Source organism: Marmota marmota, unplaced genomic scaffold (assembly GCF_001458135.2).
Source record: "Marmota marmota marmota unplaced genomic scaffold, marMar, whole genome shotgun sequence".
In the NCBI taxonomy this organism is placed as follows: domain Eukaryota; kingdom Metazoa; phylum Chordata; class Mammalia; order Rodentia; family Sciuridae; genus Marmota; species Marmota marmota.
Genome location: NW_025999946.1, coordinates 3,399,173 through 3,425,128, shown reverse-complemented (window position 1 = coordinate 3,425,128; position 25,956 = coordinate 3,399,173). Strand labels below are relative to the sequence as shown.

The 25,956-nt window shown below is 42.5% G+C and overlaps 1 protein-coding gene across 2 annotated transcripts in view; it reads left to right on the top strand.

Annotated features, from left to right (window-relative positions):
• The window catches only part of Lrmda (leucine rich melanocyte differentiation associated), a 621,294-nt gene that overhangs the window by 96,820 nt on the left and 498,518 nt on the right, over positions 1 to 25,956 (top strand). The window contains exon 1 of one of the 2 annotated variants that reach the window (XM_048801879.1): positions 21,255 to 21,397. The exons of the other annotated variant lie outside the window; for it this stretch is intronic. Coding sequence (XP_048657836.1) covers positions 21,270 to 21,397 — 128 coding nt within the window. The 5' untranslated portion in view covers positions 21,255 to 21,269. Of the gene's footprint in view, positions 1 to 21,254; positions 21,398 to 25,956 lie in introns of those variants that run through there. 2 annotated transcript variants of the gene reach the window in all.

The following is a 25,956-nucleotide window of genomic DNA, read 5'->3' as shown; positions in this document are numbered from 1 at the left end:
ATATGTTTACTCAGGTTATTGGCTCTTCTTGGGTTCCATTTACTCCTACACAAGGAAGCAGTTTCAGCCCAAACTTCTCCCCTACCAAGCACATACACCCGGTGCAATGGGTGCAACGTGTTTCAGCTCAGTGCTGGGGAGCTGAGGAAGCTTCTGGCTCACATCAGTTTATGTTAACAAGCTCACGCTTATTATGATAATATTTCCATGTTTACTTTTTTTGTGTTGGTACCTTTCATCAGCTTCTAAGCCTTACGAGGCATCAGCCCAATGCTCTAATTTTCCATTTCTGAGAGAAGGGTGATTCTTTTAGTAGTGTCTTCAATTATGTGTCAAATAGGCTTCCCTGGACAAGCTTCAGAAATTCACCACTATTAATGATACTATTTCTTCAGAAAATTGAACTCTGTGTCCCCAGACCTCACAATTAAAGATAATGGCTTTCAAATGTTGACTTGCAAGCTGGGATGGAGGGGACTCTGTGTTGGAACCCTCCTCCAATGCTGTGGTCATTAAGGGTGTTTGAGATGACTACCATGTTCATCAGAGCTCTCCATAAATGGAGTTGCCAGAGATAGACCCCAAAGACAGTGCATTCAATGCTGAGATTCTGGTTGAATCATAAAATCAGTCTTGACTTCGGACCAATTTGATTCTTTGCCATTTGTTGACCTAAAGATACATACACTCTCAATGAATGCCACCATTATGTATAATTATAATGTACCAATAAAATATATGGGGAAATAAATGCGTGTACTCTTTTCTTGTGGTCTCTGATGGTCTCTCTCTGGTACTTCTGTTCCTACCCCTCTTGTCCAACATCAGTCCTCCCCCTTCTCTCTGGAGGCAGTGTAGTCTGTGGACAAAGCATGGACCAGAGACTGAAAAGCTGAGGTCTGGCCTACCCTAGAGGTAGCTTTGGAGCCTTCTGTCTGTTTCTTCTCCGAGATGGGCCTTGGTCTCCTCACCTGTAGAGGTAGAGATGGAACACTCACGGGTTTCCAGACCTTTCCTTGGAGCAAACTTACAAATGAGGAGAAGCTGGGATGGAGCCTCTGAGCCCTTTACCTCCGCTTTGGCCCTAGTACTTCTTTGGTTATTGTCTTATCCTGTTAGCCTCTGCAAAGGATTTTATCTGGGGAAAGAAACGCTGCTGCCCAAAATTTTTTGAAGGGGCTGGGGTTGTGGCTCAGTGGTGGAGCACTTGCCTTGTGTGTATGAGGCACTGGTTTTGATCCTCAGCACCACATACAAATAATTAAATAAAGGTATTGTGTCCATCTACAACTAAAAACTACATTTAAAAAATTACTAAAAAAAATTTTTCTTGAAAACTTCTTCCACACCCATATTTTTTTCCTGTCTAGTGGGGACTTTTTTCCCCTTGGGTAGTGATATACTTCATGGTATTTTCTAGCACGTACATTTTATGAGGTCCGTTTGTGGGATTGCATTCTAGTTGCTCAGCTCTCATATTCTCTTTCATGTACCCTGGAGTCGGATAGGATAAAGCCGGGGAGCTTATTGGTAAGCTTAGAAAGGGTTTGGAGATGCGCAGGGAGAAGGTTTAGAAGAGGATGAACATAGAGGAACAGCCCTTTATATCATGTCTTCTTATCCTAATCTGCCGGAATCCCAGCTCTGGATGAGTGACAAGTACAAGAAACTGTTGACTCATAACCTCCGTCATGTCGAAGAAAATGGTGAGTGAGACCTTGTATTTTTTCAATGTTTTGAAATCTCCAAAACACTTTCATCTTATTCCACTTTCTGTTGCCATATCCAAACACCAGAGACTGAGGAATTTACAAAGGAAATAAATTAATTTTGGCTCATCATTCTGGAGGCTGGAAAGTCCAAAAACACGATGCTTCCACTCATGGTGGAAAGCAGAAGGGCAAGTGGAAAGGGTCCAAACCCACTTTATTACAGTCCATTCTCATAGCAACTAGCTCAATAACTAGCTCATTCTTACCAGAAGGGCATTAATCCCTCTGAAAGATTAATCACCTCTTAAAAGCTCTACCTCCCTACACTGCCACAGTGGCAACCAAACTCAAACATGAGGTTCCGAGGGGACAAACCACTTTCTAACCATATCAAGTCCCATAGCTATTGTTACATTGGATTTACAAATAACCTGAAAAGAGAGGAGATGTGAAAGCCACAGGGAGTGAAGGATGTGCCTGCAGTCACAGATGGCATATGCCAAACCAGGACTCAGCATTTTCAGTTTTACCTTCCATGGTGACTGGATCCTCAGTGACCCCTTGAGCCAGTATTGCCAAGTAGAGATTTCTGGGGAAAAGGAGAAGAAATGACAATTGGTCTCTTTCCTTTTTCATCGGACATTTACTTCTCTTTCTCTTGTTCTTGGGGTGGCTTTAGCCTCCCTGTCTGCTGCTTTACCTTCTCTCTCCTCTCAGCAGGAAATCAGGGTGATTATGGGGCCTTCTCTCAGCCGAGGTGTTAAGGGTTTATGTCGCACCCGCGGTGGATGGCTAATGGACTCACTTGGGTTGTTTCAATGAGTTTCCCACAATCTGATACTAAAGGGGAAGGCTTGAGTGAAGCTTTTATCACTCTTTCACCAGGCTCATCAAGAACTTCCTTTTCCTCTCTGGAAATAGTATTTCATGCCGAGTATTTCTAATCCAAGTGTTACATCAATCAGCAATGCAGTGTAGGTTTGTGGTTCTCTTGGAGCGTTTTACAAGCAAGGATGGGGTTTCTTATTCTGGCCTGCTCGGCCTTTCTGAACTCTTGGAAAAATACTCAAAGTGCAATTTCCTCCCATCTATTATGATCTGTTCTTTTAGCTGCTATTAGAATTATTGGGTATTCCAAAGCATTATCTTAATAAAGGCATTCCTTTCTGGGCTGTGCTTGACCCGTGGGTGAGACTGGGAATCTGTTTCTTCTCATGGCTATTGTAAAGTGAGGGCTCTCAGAAAACAGAACAGAATGGGGGCCTTTGAAACGTGATCTCCTTGGCCAAGGACACCCTGTTGTTAAGTGGAGGCTGGAAGTAGAATCAGCCTGTACATTTCAGTCTGGAGTTGGGTTTGTTTTCCAGAAACCCTCCAAATGGTCAGTTTTCCATATTTTGGAGGTTAAAAAAAAAAAGACATTTTAAGCTACACTGGAAGAGGTACTGACTGGCAGGGATGGAGAGTAAGACCTGGCTCTTGGACCTCTCAGGACTGTCTTCTGCATGTTTGACAAACATGATTTTCATGGGTGGCACTCATAGCACATGAGCTGGTCCCACTGAGAAGAAGGGAGAAAATTTGAATTCTGGGTTTTGGAATTTGGTATTTTGTTTTGCTTTTTGACAATTTTTTTTAAAGAATAAGAAAAACTCTCCCTTTCCCCCAATAAACGACCTAGCTGGCATTTTTCTCTGTTGAGTCCAAAGGACACAACTCATCCGTCCATCCTATTTTACTCCTATAAAGGACTGAGATTAATTTGGGGTGACTATTTTCTCCTTCTCATTTCTTAAATTCATCTAACGCTCTTTTGGAAAACAAAACACAAACCTGTCCCAGCAACTGTGACAAGGTATTAGAGCTGTCTGAGGATTTTTTTTTTTACTGTTATCTTTCTTTTCTTTAAGAAAAGAGTCATTTCAGAGGCAGCCGTGACAGCTCTGTCATTTCACTCACACCTCTAAATTTCTCTTTCTGTTGTCAGTCAGCAGACAGCAGTCTCAGGATCTGATGGGCCTGAGTGATGTCCAAATACATGAGAGATGGGAGAGAGTCCTGGAGCAGCGCGTCAGAAGCCGTCATCTTCTGCCTTTATTCTTAGAGAAACTGTCAGGACTTTTAAAAGTTCCCCATGTGCCAGGATGTCTCCTCTCCCCTGCCACCATCTGCAGCCCATGCAAACAGGCACAAGAGAGGCGGGGCGGGGCCTTACTTGAACATGGTTTCCAGAAAGCTTCCAGTTAAGGGATTATAGTGACTTCCTCTGGCCTACGTGCTACAGTGGGGAAATTGATACTATTTGGGGAGTAAATCCTTTCGGAAAATCCACTGTGACAATAATAATAATAGCAACATCAACAGCTCCTAACATGTATGAATTCTTATGTTCTAGGCCCCGTGCCAAGCGTTTTACATTCTCCATTCATTCATTTTCTAAATGCCCTACAGTAGGCATTATTTGTCATCCCATTTTAGAGATGAAACACCTGAGGACTCAGATCCATGACATGACCTAAATAACTTGCCTAAGGCCAGGCAGCAAGGAAGTGACAGAGTTAGGATTCACACTCAGATCTGTGCCGCACTGTGGCCCCAAGGCTTTTAGCCATAGATGGTTCTTACACACCACACTGCTGTTTTCCACTGTGCAAGGAGGCATGAAAACCATAATGTCCTATTAGACAAGTATTAAGGGACCTGAGTGAAGAAGATGAGTAACTGCAGCACCATGACAGGCAGGGGAGGGGCAGGTTGATGGGGGGAGTTGTAAGTGCCCCAGAAGGTGGGGTAGAATGTCCACCTACCCAGGAAGGGAAGAGCTGTCTAGTTGAAAGCAGCCTGGATTTAGAGTTTCTACAAAGGGGACCCCAAACTGCGTGACCATTTGTGTTTAATCATAGGTCTTAGGGTGAAGCCTAACTTACCTGCTGGGTTTTAAAAGCTGGCCTATCACGGCTTGGTCCCTGCTTTGAGCAGTCCCAGCGATTGCTTTGTAGGTCTTGGCAGAAATATGATCAACAATTTTTTAAATTTAAAAGGACCAATTTTGCGACTTCTTTTATCTGTGATATACCATTATCTATGGTTTTCTTCTTCTGCCTTCTGTTAGTTTCCCTCATGCATGAGTTTGCCCTGGATTTGCCTAACTTCCGTGGGACCAATGTGAACCTGAAGCTGATAACACACCTTGCCAAGCCCAGCTCTGCCCAGGACTTCCGGGGGTCCAGGCTAAGACCTTTCAGAGCATGTGCTTCCCAGAGAAGTGGATGCTCAATGTTGATTCCTCCAGAGTGCAGCTAGAAAGCATTTGGTTGCTGGAATTAGACTGCTTGACTGTGGATACTAGCTCTACCTCTTAGCAAGCCTGTGGCCACTGGGAGGTTGCTAAGCTCCTGTGTGCTTTTGTGTTTGGTGTGTAAAATGGAGATGACAGTAGCACCTAACTCACAGGGTTATTGTGATCGTTAATCATAATTATAGCTAACACTTTCACAGCCTTTCCTAAGAGCTTCCCATTTATGAACTCATGTAACCCTCATGGTAGCTTATCCAGGGTAGACGGCCAGCTTCTCATTGGGGGGGGGTTCTTCTTCCTGTCCAGGGAAATCTAAGCCATCCTAAAACTTAAAATCTCAAATAATTAGTAAACAACAAAATACAAACACTCAGAAATGTATTTACAATAGGTGGAGCCTCTGATAGATTCAGTTCACATGGATTCTGCAACTGGAAAAAGAAAAGATGACTTCGGTGGTTTATTTAAGGGGTTACATCAAAGGCAGGGATAAGTTTTCAAGGGCGGAGTCTTGCTTTGTGATGTCTTGTAGTCAGCAGGTTGATTGACATCTTGACAGGTCACACCCATCTCGGGTGCTATGTGGGCCATGGCAGAGCAGGATAGAGATTCACATTGTCCCTGGGCAATTGACCAGAGAAAATGTCCACTGGTCATTCCCAGACACCACATGTCTCTACCCACTAGGTTTCCATGTGCAGTGACCTACATGCAACCCATGGACTGCTCCTGACAGTAGCTCAATGAGGTTTTGCTTCTTCCCCATTTTGCAGATGAGAAAACTAAGTGATAGAAAAGATAAGTAACTTACCAAAAGTCAGATACATAGTGAGCAATGGAACAGAAATTCAAACTGAAGAAGTTCATGCTCTGAACACCATCCTGCGAGCCACTTGCAACCTGTATAGTGTAATGCTGAACGCACAGAATTCAGTAAATATTGGCTGTTCTAAATAATAATAATTGCAGTATTATCATTATGAAGATCGTGATGATGATCAGGAGTAGCATGTTAACTGCTGGTAATAATGATGAGCAACCCCCAAACAATTCACTTGTGTATTTAAAAACTAGTGAGAAAGACAGATGCTTAAATGAGCAATAACCGTCAGGGATGTAGAGGCGATGGCAGAAGACCTGCAGGATGCTACAGAAAGAACCATCATTTCTTTAAATAGAAACTACTGAGAACACTTATCCTAGTCAGGCATTGTGCTGAGTCCTTCATGGGTATTATTTCACTTAATTCTGCATGGTCTATACGATTATCATCACATTTTACAGAAACTGAGGTCTAGAGAAGGAAGTCATTTGTCCAAGGTCTCATAGACAGTGACTGTTCAAGCTGAGGCTTTTGAACCCATATCGGCTTCAATGAAGGCCCTGGATCTCATCCACACTTCTACTTGCCTGAGTGTCTCTACTTTGAGAGTTGTTCCCAAGAACTTTCTGATCCTTTCCTGAAGGATAGAAACGAGGGTGAGCAGTAGGAAGGAGGTCACCACCCCCTCCTGCTCTTTCTTCAGCTCTAGGCCTCCAGGACCATGTTTGGTAAGATAGTAAAGAACTGGCTGGGAGCCATCATCTGTGTCAAGTGACTTGCTTTGCTTCTTTGGGGTGGACCATGTTGGACTTTCCTCCTTCACACATGTGCTCATGTGGCCCTCTCTGTGGGAACTGTGCCCTTTAAGGCTGGGTGTGATACCCTGTTGTGGCCTTCTATGAAAACTCCTGGACCTTGGACTCTGAACCATGCACTTAAACCCTTCATTCACATCTTTCATTGGTTCCGTTCCATGTGTACCTGGCTGCTCCAAGAAGCCATCTTCACAGCTCTTTTAGACTAGAAGCCATGCATGCTCCATCCTCTCCTCTGTCCATCACAGGCTCACACATACCAGGCCCCCAGCTAGGAGACATTCTTGATTTCTTTCTATTCTCCATCCTCCCATCTAGTCCATCAGAAAGTCCTATCAGTTCTACTTCTAAAATATTTCTTGAATCTCCTTTACTACCCACTGGGCCAAGGCACCAGCACATCGCTGAGACCACCAGAGTAGCTTCTGGGCATTTTCTCCCTTCCCCTCTATGCTCACTATAATCCGTTCACTCTATGGCACCCAGAATGGGTTTTTAAATTGTCCCCTTGGATCAATTTTAATTCCTGCAGCAGTTACCTTTTGCATTTGGTATAAAATCCAAAGACCTATCATGGCCTGTAAAGCCCAATGTGTTTTGGCTCTGCTGACCTCTCCCACCTCATCTTGTAGGCCTCTCCCCAATCTGTACACTCTGGCCTCTTGGCCATGGGCTGTCACTCCAAGACAGCAAACGTGGTCCTTTTATTTATTTGTCTTAGCATATTTAACAAGTTTTATGCTTTTTGTGTAGAACTTTCTTGGTTAAGTTGGATCTTTGGATCATTCAGGATTCAATTCACACATCACCTTCTCAGGAGGTTTGCCATGCTAACTGAAGCTAATGGAACCTCCATTTCTAACTGGCGGTACTCTATTCCAATACTCTATTTTGTTTTCTTCAGAGTGTCGGTTATTGTCTTATAAATTATTGCTGTGTCTCTGTGCATATTGTCTACTCCCACTAGACTGTAAACTCTGAGACAGGGCCTTGGCCTGCAGTGTTTGATTCTATACCCTATGCACCTGGCAGAGTGGCTGGACCTTAAGGCCAACTAGTAAATGATAAGCAGCTAATATTTGTTGAGGAATTATTATTTGCTAGGCATTATTATAAGTCCTTCATTTATATTTACCCATTCAGTTTTCACAAAGATCATAAAACATGGGTATTATTGTTATTCCTATTTTATGGGTAAGGAAACTGAGGTACAGAGGATCTACACAATAGCCTAATGTCATACAGCTAGTAAGTGACAGAGCCTGGATTCAAGGCCAGGTGGTAGGGCCCCAGGGCTTGTGTTCTTAATCACCAGATTACAGTGCTTTTCTGGTAGACACTGAATAAATACTTGTTGGATGAATTAATGAACACAAGATGCCCAGTAGAGCTTTGTCGGGTGAGCACAGTCATTGATTATCGTGGAAATGGCTTGGGCTTGGACACTGTCACACACCTCCCAGAGCAGAGGCTCTAGCACTTCCTGGCGGGTATTAAATGCCCCACAACCCCAAATGGGTTTTGTTCCCCACCACAGCTGCTACTTACACTTTATACTGATAGAGCCTCTAGTTTAATGGTCCTTTTCTGTTTTTTTTTTAAGAAGAGAGAATTGTGGGAAATATTTTGTTTTCCCTGGGAGCCAGGCTATGTATTTACTTCAAGTTTTATTAAATGAGTTATAAATTTTCCCAGCAATTTACTCATAGCTCAAGAGGTTTAATTTGCATGTGTTGCCTTTTACAATATGCTTTTCGTAATGTTGCAGATGCTTCTTCCCCAGCTTCAGTAAACAACAGGCACTCGGCCAGGTTTTTGACTGAACATGTGCCAGGCCTGGGAAATACAAGTTAACTCTGTGGTGGCCAGGGGTGGGGGCACATGTCCCACTCTGTCCAGGGCCTCTGAGGAGCCAAGTGGAATTAATTCCAGAGGGGCAAGAGCGAAGATTTTCTGGATACTCCTTTGACTATCTTTTAAAAAATCTTTCACCCACAAAATAAATCAACAAACAGATGTTCGTGCTTAAACATCCAACTTACATTTGGATGTATTTAAAGTGTAGTGTTAATATAGTGAGAAAGTGGGTTTGTTGGGGCCCCTAGGATGATACCTAGAGAGGCCAGAGTCATTTCAGCTTTCAGGGAGTGTCCAGGGGTCTGTGAGGAGGAAGTCATCTTGATGGCTGTGTGACTCTAGAGAGAGAGCGTTAGGATAGAGAATGTATCTTTTGGGATAACGCTCTTGGGTTTGAATCCTGGCTCTGCCACTTTTTAGTTGTGTGACATAGGATAAGGTGTTTAACCTCCCTGTGCCTCCGTTCTTCTATGGATATATGGTCCCTATTAAGTAGGTTTGTTGGAAGGTTTAAATAGAATACTGTATATAAAGCATTTGAAGCAGAGTGTTCATAAATGAACACACAAATGGCAGTACTTATTGTCTCAGGACTCAGTCTCTTGAGCACACTTAGGGGACAGATTCTTGGGTGGAATCTCTTTTGATTGTCTTCACTGGGAGGGGTGAGATGCTGGAGTGAGGGATAGAACATGTTTGTTAGAATAAGGTTCAAGGGACTGGGGGTGTGGCTCACTGGTAGAGTGCTTGCCTGGCACGCACAAGGCCTTGGGTGGGTTTGATACCCAGTAAGTACCACAAATAAATAGAAACAAAGATGGCAAAACAGAATAAGGTCCAGCTGCATGCAACAGAAAATCCCAACTTTTTAGCAGTACCATAACCTGACCTTGTAGAGATTTATTTCTCTCCCGTGTAAAGGAAGTATGGAAGTGGATAAACGGGGTCCGTATTTTACTTTCACAGTGTCACCAGGAATCCTGCTTTCCTGTCTTGGTGGCTTTGACATTTTTCTTAGCATATTTTCTCCTGATTCAATATGGCAGCCTGAGCATCTGTCATCTTGTGCTCCCTCTCAGAAGAAAGCAGGAGGAAGGAATGAAGACCAGGCTCATTTCCTTTTAAGGAAATTACCCACAGTCCCACGTAAGACACTCCTTTGTATCTCTGGGCCTGAGTTTATCCACAGAGCCACAGACAAAAGGAAAATGTCATTGTTTAGCTTGGCACCCATGTGCCCCAAAGGAGGCCAGGTTCTGTTACAAGGAGGAAGTGGAGGAGGAGAGTTGATTCAGACACTACCAGGGAATTGTTAGTTTTGTCCCATTGTATTATGGCTCAGAATAGAAAGAATTCCCGGGTGCATAAAGTGATTCTCTTATTAGAGTTTGTTTCATTGATGATTTTAGGTGGCATAAGGAAATAATTTTACCTAAATGATCTTTTACTTATTTTTTGCATGCACCAAAATTATAATTAGCATTTCAGATCCAGGATTTCACAGATATCATATGGTGATATGATGTCTTCCTGTACGTCTAAATTTAAGTTAATCAAATTTTTAAAATAAGTAAATGTAGGCATACAGAGACGAGAGAGGCATTACAAGCAATGACTAAGTATGGATTCTAAGGCCAGGCTCTGGATTTGAATTTTCAGTATGCAATTTATTTGGCCAAATGATCATGACCTTTTCATGCCTCAGTTTTTTAAATCTGTAAAATGGCATTAGAATTGCAGTAGGAATCAGTTAATACTTTCAGAGCTCTTAGAATAATTCCAGGCATACGATAAGTAATCCAAGAACGGTAGTCATGGTTGTTATCACTGTTGGTGGTGGTGTTATTATTGTGGTTTATACTACTACTATTTATTATTAATAATAATGCTAAGAGATGGGATTTGAATACAAGAGAAATTATGGGGGTGGCATACACATGACTGAAATTAGGAGAACGCTGGCTCAGAGGAGCGAGCTTGGCAGTTAACCAGGACCAATCTTAGACACAGCAATAAATAATAGTTTATTAATAGTTAAAACTAGTGCTTTGTAATTTAAAGTGGTTCCATATATGATAATAACATTGATTAGAGTTTATTGACCATTTACTGTATGCCAGGTACCATGGTGTTTGCTTTGAATATATTTCAGCTAATTCACTGAACTCTACAAACTAAGTGTTCTTTCTTTTCTGCAAATGGAGAAGCATAGTCCAGAATATGTTAAATATTATCCGTTGTACCGTGTCAGCACTGTAGCAGAGCCCTTGGTAATGGAAAGGCCCCTTTCCATCTCCACTTGTGCTCTTCCTTTCTTGTTTCTTATCATTTCTTCCTTTGAATGTCCAACATACCCTCACCCCTCTGATGCCTCTCATGTCTCCATGCCTTCCGATTCCTCTTTCTCTCCATGTTCCCTTCTATACTCTAATTACCACTAATGCATATGTACCAGCCATTACCTAAGCTTCTCCCTGCTGTCAAACTGACCTGTCCAGCATCTCTATTCCTACAGGACACAGCAGGTGACAACTTCTAGGCTAATGAACTAATCTGTAAAAATGGATGCAAATGGACTAATTTCTTACCTCTTCCTGGGTCATTCATTTTAGAATGGGCTAGTTGACTTAAGGTTTTGTTTTCTCAATAATTTACTTCCCCCCTCTATTTTTGAAAGAAACTTTTTATTTTAAGAGGGGTTTTGAGCTCATAGCAAAACTGAGCGGAAAGTAGAGAAATCTCCTAGATTATCCTGCACCCCTACCCAGAGCCTCCCCCACTATTAGCACTGACATGGGTTTTTTACTCAAGCAACAGTTAGTGATGGAGACGAAAGCAGGAAACAGTTCAGCAGCCTGTGGGCCTGTCCTAGCACAAGTCCCAGGTCATTCGATAAAGTTTTTAAATTGGTCTATCATAGGGTCCTGACAAAAATGGAACACATATGGTGATCGAGGGGACCAAGCAAGCTGCTGAGTAATTGCCCCGGCACTCAGTCCAGTGTCTGGCCCATGGGGCTCACTCAGTCAATATTGATGACTTACCAGAGGCCTTTAGATATGAGGGGAACAAAAGGCTCCTTAAGGAATGGGACAATGAATTGCAGTGGGTAAGATTTGTTTGGGCCTCATAGACTGGATGGATATTTATTACTATTATTAATATTAATATTATTATTATTCCGGATATCATGATCTGTCATGCAGGTCAGCTTGCTGTCATCCAGGGACCATGTTTGTTTCTGGCTAAGTGTGAACTGAACATGAGCAGCTTGTTTCTGGGATGAGGGGACATTCATCTTCCACTCTTTTCTCTGTCTTTGGAGCTGGAGGCTCCATGTGTTACTCTTGTGATGTCATAAGGCAACTGATGTCTTAGTACATCCTGCAAGAATTATTTCCTCTTTTTCTCTTTCTACAAATTGTACCTTATGATCCATTGAATTTCGCTTTCCTGTTTTCCCAACATTTCTCATTTTCTGCCCTTATTTTATCCTCTCTCTCAGACCATTGAGAGAAGGAAGAAATGTTGCTTAGCAACCAGTAAGAAACTAGTCAATACCTTTCCTAATATTAACCCTTTGGTAACAAGCAAGCAGCCAGGCACTGTGTTCCGTCACTCTTGTCCAGTAAAACTAACTATGGGTCCACAGCGTTGGCAGCCCAACTTAATGGTCTAATCACAAACATCATGGATATTTGTAGGTAGTTATAAATGTTAGCAAGTTCCAAATTTTCAAGTTCTATGAGTTGTCTGTTAAGTGGTTCACATTTGGATTCTAAATTGAGAAATTTGCTATGATTATTTTAGATTTCACTTTCCTTTGGAGCAACATAGTTTCTTATCTGCACAGATCTTTACAGTGGGTGTGTACTGGTTTGCTTTGGGGACATTTAAGTTCATTAAGTGGAAGATGCCATTCATTTACTAAGCTGCGATGTGTCACAGGTGTCATGCCATGCACAAGTGAGCCCTCTGGGCTCTTATGCACGTGTCTTTTGTCAGCTGTTTTCTCTTTCAGCTTCATCTGTTGAGATGACACATAATAGTGCTGCATTTTCAGGTTACTCTTATTCGGGAAGGGTTTCTTTGGCTGTGACTGGACAATATTCCTCTAAGTTTTATTAGCCTTTCAGGAAGTGGGTGATACAAGGCAACAGAAAGATAAATACCAGCCTGTTCCTGTCTCATACACAAGGATATGAATGATGCACAGAATTAAAGGTCTGGGAGCATTAATTTGCCCTATACAAAATTATGATGTTTGTGAAGTTGTTTTTCACTATTTATCTTCTTACATTTATGGCCCCTGTCTCCACCCCCCCCCCCCCTTTTTTTTTTTTTTTTTTTTNTTATGGGTTATGCCCCCAAAGGGAACTATAGGATGCTGGGACCTTCCACTTTAATTTTTTTTCTTTTAAATCCTGGATTTATTTACTTTTTGGATTCTCTCCCTCCTTTTTTTGTTTTGTTTTTTTAAACTATAGATGCCCTGTCAAATCTCCCCTTATACCAACCTCCCTCATGCCAGTCAATATCATCTCCAACTGAAAGGACAGTGAATTGACCTCACCTTCTCCTTAGGGCACAATTGACTTTATTGAATTTTCTCTATAAACAGAACATCTTTGGGGATAGAGCAGAATTTCTTGAGTGCTCCTAGCAGACAGTAGGCTGAGTTTTGAATGGATTAGGGTTTTCATATTGCCACCTTCTCTCCCTTGTGTAAGGGAGGATTCCCCTCTCACACTGTAGCACCTGGAGTACCTGACAGGTCATGTGGTTGACCATCCTGGAGCCCTACATTGTTTTGTGGGGTGATTATAGTTGCTCAGGTTATCTGGGTTCTGGAGTTCCCAGACACTAAATAATTGTTGAGTTGTGGGGTTGTGTGACCTTTCTGTTAGCTTAGGTGACCAGTATTCCACAGCTCTTGGACTTGTTCTCTGTTGACTGGTTGTGCCAGTTGGTGAAGAGAAGTATCTACAATAACTAGATCCTGTGAAGTAAGCCTTAATGACTTCAGGAACTCACTTGTCCACAAGTGGTTACACAGGGCTCATCAAGGTGTGGTTTGAAACTGGACTATGGCAGATGTTTCCAGAGGGGAGTAGGCATGGAGAGCCCCTGAGATCTCATCAAACATCCGCTGGGTTCTTGCCTAACTCCATTCAACAGGAAAGGAGTGATAACACACAGACATAGAAGTGGGCATGGGAATAATTCCAGCAACTTCCATTATTCAGCACTTACTATGTGGCAGGTGTTGTTCTAGATAGGTCTCTTGCATACACTGTCTGTCAGTCTTTCCAGCAGACTTGCAAGGATTGTGTTCATCTCCCTGTTTTGTGGATAAGAAAACTGAGACTCTGGGAGGGTAAAACCTTTGCTCAGGGCAAAACCACATAGTGCAGGCAGGAACTTAACTGCAAAAGGGGCCTGACTGCATCCTGGGCTTTCTCTGCTGCCCAAAATGCCTCCTTCGCCAGTCAGCTTCCACTTGAAGCCTGGGTAGAGTTTGGGTTCTGGTGAACATTGTAGATGTGAGTAATGAGAGGACCAGCCATTGACAGGCCCCAGGCCAGTTTTCACCCTGTGAAAGCATTTAGTCATTCAGTTTGTACCACTGACCAGCCAAAGCTGTTGCAGAAGCAAATGGGGAGATAGGAAGAAATTAAAAATTCCAGACTCAGTAACTCAGAAGGTCTTTGTCTCTGTGTCATTGGGTGCTTCACATGGCTAGCCCCAAGACTAAGCATTTTATGAATATTATTTCCTTGTCTTCTTCCTGACAACCCTGTAAAGCGGGTGTTGTGACACCCTTTTCCATTTGAGAAGACAGAGACTCAGAGAGGTTTACAAACTTGTCCAGGATCACACAGCTGGGTGGTGGCATGCTGGACTTTTCCAATTTTGAAAGATTTTTCAGATTTCTCAGAATGTTCTGAACTATTTCACTCTGCTGGCGTGGAGGCTCTTGGTCTCTGTCTTCCTAAGTGAATAGTCTTTTGTATGTAGTCGAGTGTGGGTATTCTCTGTGTTGTTTTGTGCACATTCTTTTGTTCAGTTAAAGTATAAGCATCCAGAGGGCAGGCACCATGCCTTCAGTTTCTGGGTGCCCAACAAACATTGGAACAGGTCTTTGCCCTTCTCCTCCTGGGGAGTCATTTGGCTTTCTCCTTTTGGCTGTTGATGCAGAGATGTTACATCCCACGGGATGAAGGGCAGATACTATCAGCAGCTGGGCCCCACTTATGGAAAAGTAGTTAGGCATTGTTTGGTCTTCAGTCCACTTTGGACTGTTTTTAATATCCTGGGAAACAGCAGCAAATGCAGACAAGAGCTCCACCACTTACTTGCTAGATGCCTGCTCCATACATCAAGCTTTTGAGAATCAAATGAGATGATGCCTATGAAGCCCTTGGTATGGGCTCTCCTGCATATGCAATAAAATGGAGCTCTTTGTTTCACTTTTGTATTTCATTCACCAAGAATTTTAGTTCTTTATTTTTTTTCACAGACAATTATGAGAGTAGAGTATCAGGTTGAACATTCTGTGGGACCAGGTTGGTTGGACCCTCTGTGGCATCCTGAAAGGTGGAAGGTTTGGGGACATTGAAAGGTGTTCTTGCCCTTGAAGGTGTATGAATTCTCTCTCATCCATTTCAGTGAATTGTTAGGGGATATAGGGGTTTAGGATACTCATTTGTTTTATGACCTGTCCCCAAGGTGAGCTGTGGTAAAAATAGCTCATCACATGAGCTCCCACTGACTGGAACAGTTGTCTTGCTGCTGAACTTGGCCCTCTTAACTTCTTCATGTGACCTCCCATCCAGTTCCAGCTGAAAGACACCAGACCCATTTGTCAATGGGAAGTTATTTCTCTCTTGGTCATTCCAGCTGCCACTCACATGTCCACCCAACACTGATCACATGCAGGAGTATGACAGTTGAGGGATGTCCCAGAAAAGGCAACAGAGTGGGGGTCTTCTGCTCCTTGCTTAAGTGAAAGGCTGGTCCCTCTGACTGTTCTAGATGGTGGGGGGTGGAGGGTGTGCAGCCACAGACATGGTGTATCCTGTGCCCTCCTACTTACTGCCCCCTCACCAAGCCACCTTTTCTTTTACCAGCTCTGCTCCCCACCCTTCACAAAAGAAATCTCTGTTGCTTCTTTTCAGAACTCTAGACTTCCTCTCAAAGGATTGTACTATTTGTCCTGGGTCTACGGCTGAACTTAGAGCTCATTCACCTGCCCACCACCAAATCCTTTATAATCTTCTCCTACTCAGAGAATGAATCATAGAATCACCTACTTCAGAGAATATAGTTGAGTTAGCTTCCAAATTTCTTAGTCCTAGATTGGTGATCCTTTAAAAGTAAGAAAATTATAGAAGAATAGCTAAGGGCAGTTGGACAGGTGCCATTACTAGATTTAAAGGTTATTACTCATATTTGTTTAATTATTTGTAGAAATATTGTGTGTATGTATCACAAAAGCATTTTTGCACGTTACTCAAATCAGCTTGTATTTAGAAGTGATGTTTTAAGACGTAGGGAATGCATGTGTGTATGCGTGCACCCATGTCTTGTGCTGTGTATTATGCACCTTTCCATCACTATACTGAATACCTAAAATGAGTAATTTATAAAGAGTAAAGGTTTATTTCAGCTCACAATCGTAGAGGTTCCTGTCCATGATTTGTGTATACATTGCTTTTAGGCCTCTACTAGGGGCTCAGAATGGCAGTGGTAGAGAGTGTGTGACGGAGTAAACTTCTTTCCTTTTGTCCAGGAAGCAAACAAAAACAATAATTAGAACAAATAGGAAAGGCAGTAGAATGAATTGGACAAAACTTTCCTATGTTCATATGTGAATATGTAAATAAGTCCACATCATATACAACCGCAAGAATGGGAAATTATACTCCATATATGTATGGCAAAATATACTCTGTATTATGTATCTAAAAGTAACAAAAAAAGGAGGGAGAGAATCCAAAAAGTAAATAAATCCAGGATTTAAAAGAAAAAAAATTAAAGTGGAAGGTCCCAGCATCCTATAGTTCCCTTTGGGGGCATAACCCATAAACCCTCTCTTCCTAACAGTCCATAGCACCTCCCATGTACTGCATATGAGACAGTGGTCCCATATATTATATAGCCTAGTAACATTGGAGCTGTTTTAATATCTTTAAGTAGACCCTATGATGTTTTCAAAGTGGCAAAATCACCTAATGATGAATGCCTCAGAATATATCCCTATTGTTAAGTGGTATAAGAATAATTACACATACATATGTGTATGTATGTATACACACACACATACACACACACACATACACATACATACATATCCCAAAATCATTTTTCTTTTTCTTAAATTCATCTTATTTATATTTAAAACTTACATTTTAAAGTATAGTGTGTATATGTGTTTATATATGTATACGTATGTTATATGCATGTATTTACATGTACATACACATGTATACACACATATTCCAAAAGCATTTTAAATTTTTTCTGAGTTTTCTCTTATCCTCACTATGCTCCTCCTCATTGAGGGAGCCAGCCAGTCAGTTCTGGGGTGGGGGAGGGTAGATGTTGGGTGCAGGCCATGGTTCCATGTAAGTGTGTCCACCTCTGGGCATATTAAATGGTGGGCCTTTTTTTCACCAATGTCATGATTTGGCTGCTACAGCTGGGCTCTTGCTGCACTCATCCTCTCCTTGTGTAGCAAGAGGACAGCAAGTGCGGGCTGTGTGTCTATAGAGCAAGCCGCTCTGGCCCTATGGTAAGAGGCTGCTGGACTTCCACAGGGAGCCCTGCAGGGAAGAAATTCAAGTCAGCAGATGGAAGAGAAAGAGACAAGAGCTTAGGCCTAGGCAGAGCTCCCTTGATGGGGCTGGTCTGCAGAGTGGGAAGGAACGGTCAGGGAGCTGTCAACTCCTGGACCTGTCAACTCCTCTGCCTGGTGTCCTCTCATCAGGGGAAGGGAAGCCTACCAGGCCTGGTGAGAGAAACAGCCATGTGGCTGGTCACAGTCTGGGGGAACATGTCCCACATGCAGGGCCTGAAGCAGAAAGGACAACTTCCTTCATGCAGTCTGGGCAGCAGTAGGCTGTGCTTACTTCATTTTATCTGTTGTCCTGTTTGGGAGATCAAGGGAATGTACCATCCTAAATGAGAGGAGTGCATTTCTATAGCCAGGCAGAGGGCTCATGTGGCATCCCAATCAAAGTGCCCCTCCCTGGGCAGAGTTGAAGGTGAAGGCTATGATTCTCAGTTCCTGGGATGCATTTCACATTTCAAACTCAGTTTCAGCAGGAGACATCACAGTTTGCATTTCCAAATCCCCAGTTTGAGAGGAGTGGGCTCAAGGCCATAGGGTTGTAGACTCCTTCTCACCCTCTGTCCAAAAAGCATTCATAATGAACCTCAATTCATAAAATTAAATGGTCCAGTATTTAAGTATAAGGCCTGAGAACACTATATCATAAGAATGAGGATGAATATTTTTTCTGGTTGCCTGTATTAATAAAACAGCCTAAGTAGGCTGTTTATTAATAATGCAGGCTTTATGGGTACACAGTTATCTGTGGTTCCATTACTTGTCCCCTCAAATGCAGAGGGGTTAGATAGTGATCTTAGGGGAAGGAATAGCTTGTTGGTGGTGGGCAGACACGAGAGGGTGGCAGAACCTTTCTTATATTTGTTTTTTTTTTTTTAAACTTTGAGGGATAATTCTTGAGAAAGAGTAGAAAATGGGAAGGAAGTTAGTGAGAAAAGTCATTTCAGAAAACAAAGGAGTGAAAGTAAACCAAAGAGAATATTAGAGATACCAACATGACAGTTAGCATCCTGCTTGATTTATTAATCAGAATCCCAGCTTAAATTAACATAAGCAAGATGAAATGTTGTATGAAATGTTCTTGTATCTGAAAAGTCCAGCAATGGAGAAGACTTCAGGCTGGGCTGAGCCACAAACTCAAACAGCACAGTTACAGTGATCTCTCTCCCTCCTCATTGGGCACTGCTTCCCCCCATGGACTTGCAGGTGAGCTTTCCCCTCAGGATAACAAGATGGCGCCAACACCACAAAGCTCACATGTTCTCTAGTCCAAAAAAGAGTAATCGCTTCTTTCTAGTGGTTCCATAAAACCCCAAATTGAATCTTTCAGGTCCCGATTAGGTGACATACCCAACTGCCTCAGCAGACGGTGAGATCTGATCACTCGCTGGCTAGTTGGTTGCATGCCTCACTGGATCCTGAGATGGAGCTGGCACCACAGAACTCAGGGATTGGGATGGTGTGGTGGATATGTATCTCCAAGTCATTTCTGAAGAAATGTGAATGAGTGTCAGGCAGCAGGGACCTGCCAAAGAAAGATAAGATGAAACTGGAAGAGGCCCCGAGAGAGTGCTCAACATGGTGGTTCATTGAAGGTGGGAAAGTAAGAAAACCCAAGGTTGCCCATTGCTCTGAGGGCACAGAATGAATGGTGACACTGACATGGCAGAAGGGTGCTCGCATTGCCAGGGGTGGGTCGGGATGTTTCATAGACTGCATTTTCTGTTCTGTGCATCCCTTTTGTTCTAGGCTAGAGAATTAAGGAATATGGTTATTTGGGCCCATGAGTCTTAGCCATCTCTAGTACCTATTATTTTGGAGAATCTAAGAGTAAGGAGACAGTCATGAGTTATAATGAACTTTTTTTTTTTTTTTGAGTAACACACTATTTAGCAGACTCCAGTGATTTCAAAAAAAATCACTAAAATATCATTTTTATCTTCTGGCTGAGGAGTAGGTAATAAAACAACTGTAATCCCTTGAAATTCTCTTATTCTCTTCTGGAAGTATTTCCTTCCCCTGGAATACCAAGATTGACTCCCTGGAATATGAGGATTGAAACCATTTGGGAAATGCGTGGATACGTCATTAATCAAGTGGAGAAAAGCTATCCCCTTCTTCAGTTATCTTTTTTTCCTTTGTACTTAAACAGAGAAAGCTGAGAAAGTCTCAGTTTCAAGCTGATATGTCTTTAACATTTCTATTACACACAGTTTTGTTTTTTAACAAAGAGAGCCACCCTCAGGCTCAAAGCCTTCGGTAGGCCACTATATCTAACTAAAACTTAATATTATTTTGTTTCCACTGTACGTATGTCTCCAAATACATTCAACTTACAACAGGTGATCTTAGTCTTTCCTTTGTAATAGTTATATAGAATTCCCATTTAAAATAAAGGAGAAATGAGTTAACTTAGAACAGGGTTTCTTAACCTTGGCACTAGTGATATTTGAACTAGATAATTTTTTGGTGTGGGGGACAGTCCTATGCATTGTAGGCCACTCTACAGCCCCCCTTGCCTCCATCCATTGGAAGTCATGCCCTTTCCCCAAAATTTTGACAATCAGAAGCTACTTCGAGACATCATCAAATGCCTGATTGCCTCAAGCACTGCGAACTTCCAATGTGAAGCAGAGAGGAGTAATGAGGGTATTTAGTGGTCCATGAGCATAACAGAAGTTGCACAGGTGCATTGAATGAAAAGATGAGCCCTATGGTATGTTTAGTGGGTTAGGTGCAGTGCCTCTGACTGGCATTGTAACCGGGTACCCTTAGCCCACCCCAGCACTGTCCCTATGTTGCCCATGGACCTGCCTGCCCCTTGCAGACGTAGCAGAAATCCAGGAAAGGAGCGCTGCCCAGTGCAGCCCAGCCTGGTAGCAAATGCCAACTCCCCAAGCGGGGGAGAAAAAAAAACCAAAAGGGATGCTGAGTCATAATTTCCTTCATTCAGGAATTAGCATGTGCTTTTGAGATTTTTGAACTATCAGGCAACGAGGAGCTGGTGAATGAGCAAGGTTTCAGCATTCATTCAGCACCAGCACCAGCGAGGATTGCCGGATACTTTCATTAATTGGATTCAGGTTATATGTGTTTCGTTTAAAAGCAGCTGCGATCACTAATGGAATGACCCCCGCATCATTTTCTGCTCTGAAGCACGAGGCGAGATGGCTCCTCTTAGGATGGTGTGTTTGCCACTTGCGCTGACACCAAACGCAGATAAAATATGGTCCGTGGCTTCCAACCAAGCTCTCCCTTTTAAAGAGAAAATTTTGTTTTCATTTTTAATAAAGAGACAGGCCCCAGGCTTAAAAAGCACAGGGCTTCGTGTTGCTTCAGTGACTGCTGTGAAGACGGGGGACTTGGGAGAGGTCGGTTTTCCTCTTCCCATCCATCGCTGTTCCTCCTCTCCTGGTTTTTCTGGCCTTGAAGACTGCACATGAGGGACAGAGGTGGGTCCAGGTGTGCAAGCTGCTCCCCAGGCTCCATTTGAATGGGGGGGGGGTCGTGTGTCCCCACTCTTGCCTCACTGTGCCACCCACAACACACCATCCTAAGACCCTGACTCAGTCCCCTTTTTTGTGCCCCCCACCCCCAACAGCCCCAGAATTCTCTAGGCTCAGAACAGAATCCTGCAATGAAATACTCCTTTTCCTGTAATAGCAGAATCCTGCTTGGTCTTCTTCCCAGCAGAGCAGACACAGAGTGCTCTGATGAAATGTTAAATTAGACCCCTGTTATTCCTCTGCTAAAAACTTTCTCAAGGCCTAACACCCTCCCAAAGTCAAGTATGTGGCTTCTCCTCTGCCTCCCCCTCCTGCCTCTTCTTCCTGCCCCTGGATCCCCCCACATCAGCAGCTTGAGGAAAGTTGAAGCCTAGAGATCTCTGCCCAGATTTGAACCACGAGACTTAATGAAGCTTGGACTCACTTCTTCTGCCCCCTGGGCTGTTTCCTTTTGCTATCAGGCATCTCTGACTCAGGCTTCTAGAATTCTAGGGCGGCTACAGATGAAATCAATGGACTCAGATTATTCACTTGGGTAAGTGAGTATCATGGCGAAACCCCCTTTACTCCTGAGACCCCACACCTCACCCACGGGCTGCTTCCAGACCAGCTGGCTTCCTTAGGCCTTCAGTATAATTAGCCTGGAGGCCTTTGGCCCTGACGCAGTAACTGGTAAGAAGCTATCCATTACTGCCGTTCATTAAGACAGGCGACACAAGATGAAATATTTTAGGTGAATCATCTGGCCTAATTTAGAAAGGCTCTGTAGGGCTACAGCCTTTGATTTATCAGGCAGAGGTATCTGTTATCAGAGAGATCCACACACGGACTTATTTATTATCTAGAATCTGTTTTTAATTTCGGAGATTGTTTACCTAAACTGCTGTGTGTCAGATTCCAGGACGGATTTCTGCTTAGCATTTAATTTTAGATACTTGCCATGGCAGACAGTAAAAAATGGGTCTCCAGAATTTGTAGTTTCATTATGAATCTTACCTCCTGGCAGCCCCTACCAGTAGTTTGTCTTTGAAATCTCCTTGGTACTTGTTAACCCTGCTCTGCTGTGAAAGAGATATAGTTTATTTATTGGACTTTGCCCATTTATGAAAAAGTACAGAAATTATTAATGGTTTAGTATCTATTAATGCATTACTTGGGTGGAATTCAAATTCTAATATTTATGGTAAACCCCTTTATAATGAAACGGGCAGAGAATCAGCTCTCCTGCTCCTTAAATTTGGAAGAATCTAGATGCCTTCAGAATGGCTCCCTGTGAAATATGAGCCCTGCCGGCTTTATATTTACACCCATAAATAAGAAATAAGTACTTTGGTTTGGAGGAGAAATAATTAAGAATATTTGTGTAGATAATAAAGAGGAAATGGCCCAGTTTGGTGAACTGTGTGCTTGGGAAGTGCCTGAGGCTGCTGGGACCCAGATGAGAGATGTGGGAAAGATTAGGACTGAAGGATTGTGGGTATGTAGGAAGTCTGGGCACAATACAAAGGGAGTCTGTGTGGGATTCTGGGTGCCCCACGCTGAGGTCTGGGAACCTGGTTTGGATTCCAACTCTTCCCTAAGGTAGCACAAATCTCAGATGGAAGTTGTTGAACTTTTCTGGACTCCAGTTTCATCATCTATAAAATGGGGCTGATAGCTCACACAATCACCATGAGAATAAATAATATCAACTTAGAATTGCCAAAAGTAGCACACAGATTTGTGTACATGAGGCTTAAAGAGAGAATCTGATTAGGGCAAGAGTGTCAGAGTAGGATTAGGAAAAATAAATTACACACACACACACACACACACATGCACCCATATATAAAGATGTATGTTAGAGGGGTATATAATTATTGGTTGTTGAGCAAGAGATAGAGAACACCAGATAGGTATGAATACTGAATGAAAAATGGAAATTTAAAAAAATAAGGTCAAAGCAACAGTCAGTAAATGAGTTCCTAATACACACCAGGGCTCCTCTGCCCTTGAAAATCTTTGCCCATTTATGTTACCTCACCTTTTTTAATTCCAATTGAAGCTTCTTTCTGACCTCTTCATGCTATAAGATGAAGGTTTGGTTGAATCTTTACGTCTCCAAGAATTGTAATAGGTTATTAAACCAGAACATGTAAAAACAGACAGGAATCTCAGGAATCATCCTGTTTAGAGATGGTGACTAAGTTTTATTACAGATGATAACTATATAATGGTAGCTTCCAGAAGGGCTAGATTGAAAAAAATTTGAGTCATAGCCATGTTTAGAAGGAAGGAGTTCCCTGACTGATACCTTCCCAGGTTGATGAGTGGGAAGTAATGATTCTGTAGTTCATAACCTATTGGATTTTTTGTTTGTGTCAGGAAATCGAAGCCTGACACAATCAAGTCAACTGGCCAAGATCACACAGTTATAGGTGACCATGACTAGAGTTAAATCTCTGGCTTCTTATCTAAGTGCCACTCATGTCACTCCACATTGCCCCTGTTTCCATATACAGTCTCAGTGTTCCTGTATCCCACACCTAGGTGTATAGCAGTCAGCTGTTCCTGATTTATGAGAGTATCAATTCAAGTGGACAAAGTGTTGACATATCCTTAATGTGTTTAGTGGCCTGCATAGAGAGCTGAGGTCAAGAAACTGTTTTTATTGGTGATAATGATAACTCATTTATTTAGCATTGTCTATGTCTTAGGCCCTGGGCCATGCATTTGATGTTTATTATCTCATTTAATTTAAAAAATATTACCAGTGAGCAATAGTCTTTCCATTATGCACATGAAGAATATGGGGTCCAGACAGGTTAATAAACCCAATAGAGTCACAAGCTAGCAAGCATGAAGGTCTCACAGACTCCAAAGCATTTATTTTTGATGACTAAATGTGTATGAGTGGTGCCATTCTTAGGGATAGTCAATATGCATGACTATTGTGAATAAAGACTTGTATTTAAAATCTAAAGGGAAGCTTAGAAAAGTGGGTGGTCAGTGGTGTTTCATTTAGACAGTAGGGAAGAATATTCTTTCCATCTAAAATAGAAATTCTGTCTGTTTACTGCCACAACTTTAGCGAGAGTTGGATGAAATTGGGTACATAAGTCCCTAGTTCTTCATCTATGTGCAATGTAGGTGATTATGAATCCTCTAATGCTTCATTAAAATGAGGTTTCTGGTGATCACATCAGCCTTGTTAATCTACTACAGGCTATAGATATGTCCTGGCTTCAGCGGGAAATGATCCCTGATATTGGAGAAAGGGGCCACCTTTCCTTGAGCTGACTTTGACTCTTTCCTCTCCCTAAGTGTGTGGGGAACATGAGTGGGCAGACTCATTTGGAGAGGTCTGGGTACTTCCCCATGTTGACATATGGCAGGTGGATTTGTATTGAGATTCTTGGCTGTGTGATAAAGGCAGAAGGCCTTGTCACCGGATTCTTAATTTTACCCAAGTAACTATAGGCAGCGAGCACAGCTCTTGGAGTCAGCTCCAAATTCATTCATCTATCAGTCTTATCCTCTGGCTTCATATTGGCTTTTAAGTATTCTGTTTTGGGGGTATTATCTTAACATTCAGAACTGTCAAATAAAAGTAACAATAAGGTAAAAAAAAAAAAAGAGAGAGAGAGAGTGTCTTTATCTATGACTCAGATTGGAGTGGTGGGGAGATTCCTGTTTCGGAAGTGGGCTCACATCTCAGCACCATGCAGTTGGAGAGGTGTTGGCTGCTTCTTCGACTGGGTGTGGGCTGCAGCCTTATCTGGGATCACATAGATGGAATGAAGGAAATTGTGTGATCAAAGGCTACTTTGCTGCCAGGGAAAGGGTTTCCAGGGGAATTCTACTTCTCCCGTAGAGGGCAATGTAGATTGGGAGTAACTGGTAGCCAGGAAGAGAAAGGGGAAGGAGCAGCGATGTTAACGTTTTGGTAGAGTCCTCTTCATCTGGCAGGCCCTGCTCTACAATTTGAGGATGTTATTATTGTTGTCTTCATCTTGCAGTTAAGGAAACTGTGGTTAATTAACTCGTTCAAGGTTGTGTTATTGGTACTGTGGAGCTGGTCTCAGGATGAGATCTGTGTTCAGTGCCTGGAAAAGCTTCTAACAAGAGGAACACTGCCGTTGCACTATCACTTTCCAGCACCTCCTTGTCTTCATTGGGATTGCTTTCTTTTGATCAAAACAAAAATCCAAAGGTGAGAGGGTAATCTGTACAGAGAATCTCTGCAGGTTCTATTTATCAGGGCTTTTCACTAACTTTTTCTGCCTGTCCCCAGACCTCCTCCCTCATCCAGGTCCCTAACACCCACTGTTTTTACCAGATCAAAAGAAGTTCTCCAAACCTCTTTTCATCCTAAGTCATTGATAACTGATAGGAGTTGCGTGTGCTTATTGTCCCCAAAATATTTGTATTTTAATTGTCCTTGAAACATTGAAGGTGGAATTTCAGGTACAACCAAAGGTTCTACTTCCCACTCTAAGCCTTTATATATTGAGGCCAACCTAAGATCCAAAGCTCAAAATGTCCCATCAGATGGCTGCCACTCCATCTGTTTATATTTGTCTACAGACACATAAGAAATACATATGAAATGTAAACTAACTTGCAGAGAACAGAGACAGCATTGTAGCCCCATCTGCACCCTGGATTTGTGCAGTCTCCTGGTCTATGGTAGCATCCACTGCATGTGAGCGCCATATTGCTCTTACAGATTCAAGATGATTCTGCAATTAGTGAGCTTTACCTGGCTCAGTTCAGTCTGCAGTCAGGCACCTGACTTGGGAAAAAAAATTTCTTTGGTTTGAGGAGGAGGAGAAGAGAGTCTATATGCTCCATGCTTCCTGGGACTACCACCTTTTGGACTGAACAGGAAGAAAACGGTGTTCATCTCTGGGGAACTGAGGTTGTTGATGTCCTGCCTCCCTTGTTCAGGGCTGTTCTACCTATGAGGCCATCTCCTGAAGGCACTGTGTTTTTAATATAACATTTTGTCCCTTTAGAAATTATCATGACACATGTCAAGAGCTTTCACACCGAAAAAAATATGTCACATTAGCTTCCAAGTTTCTGATTGTCTAAATAACGCAGCAACTCAAC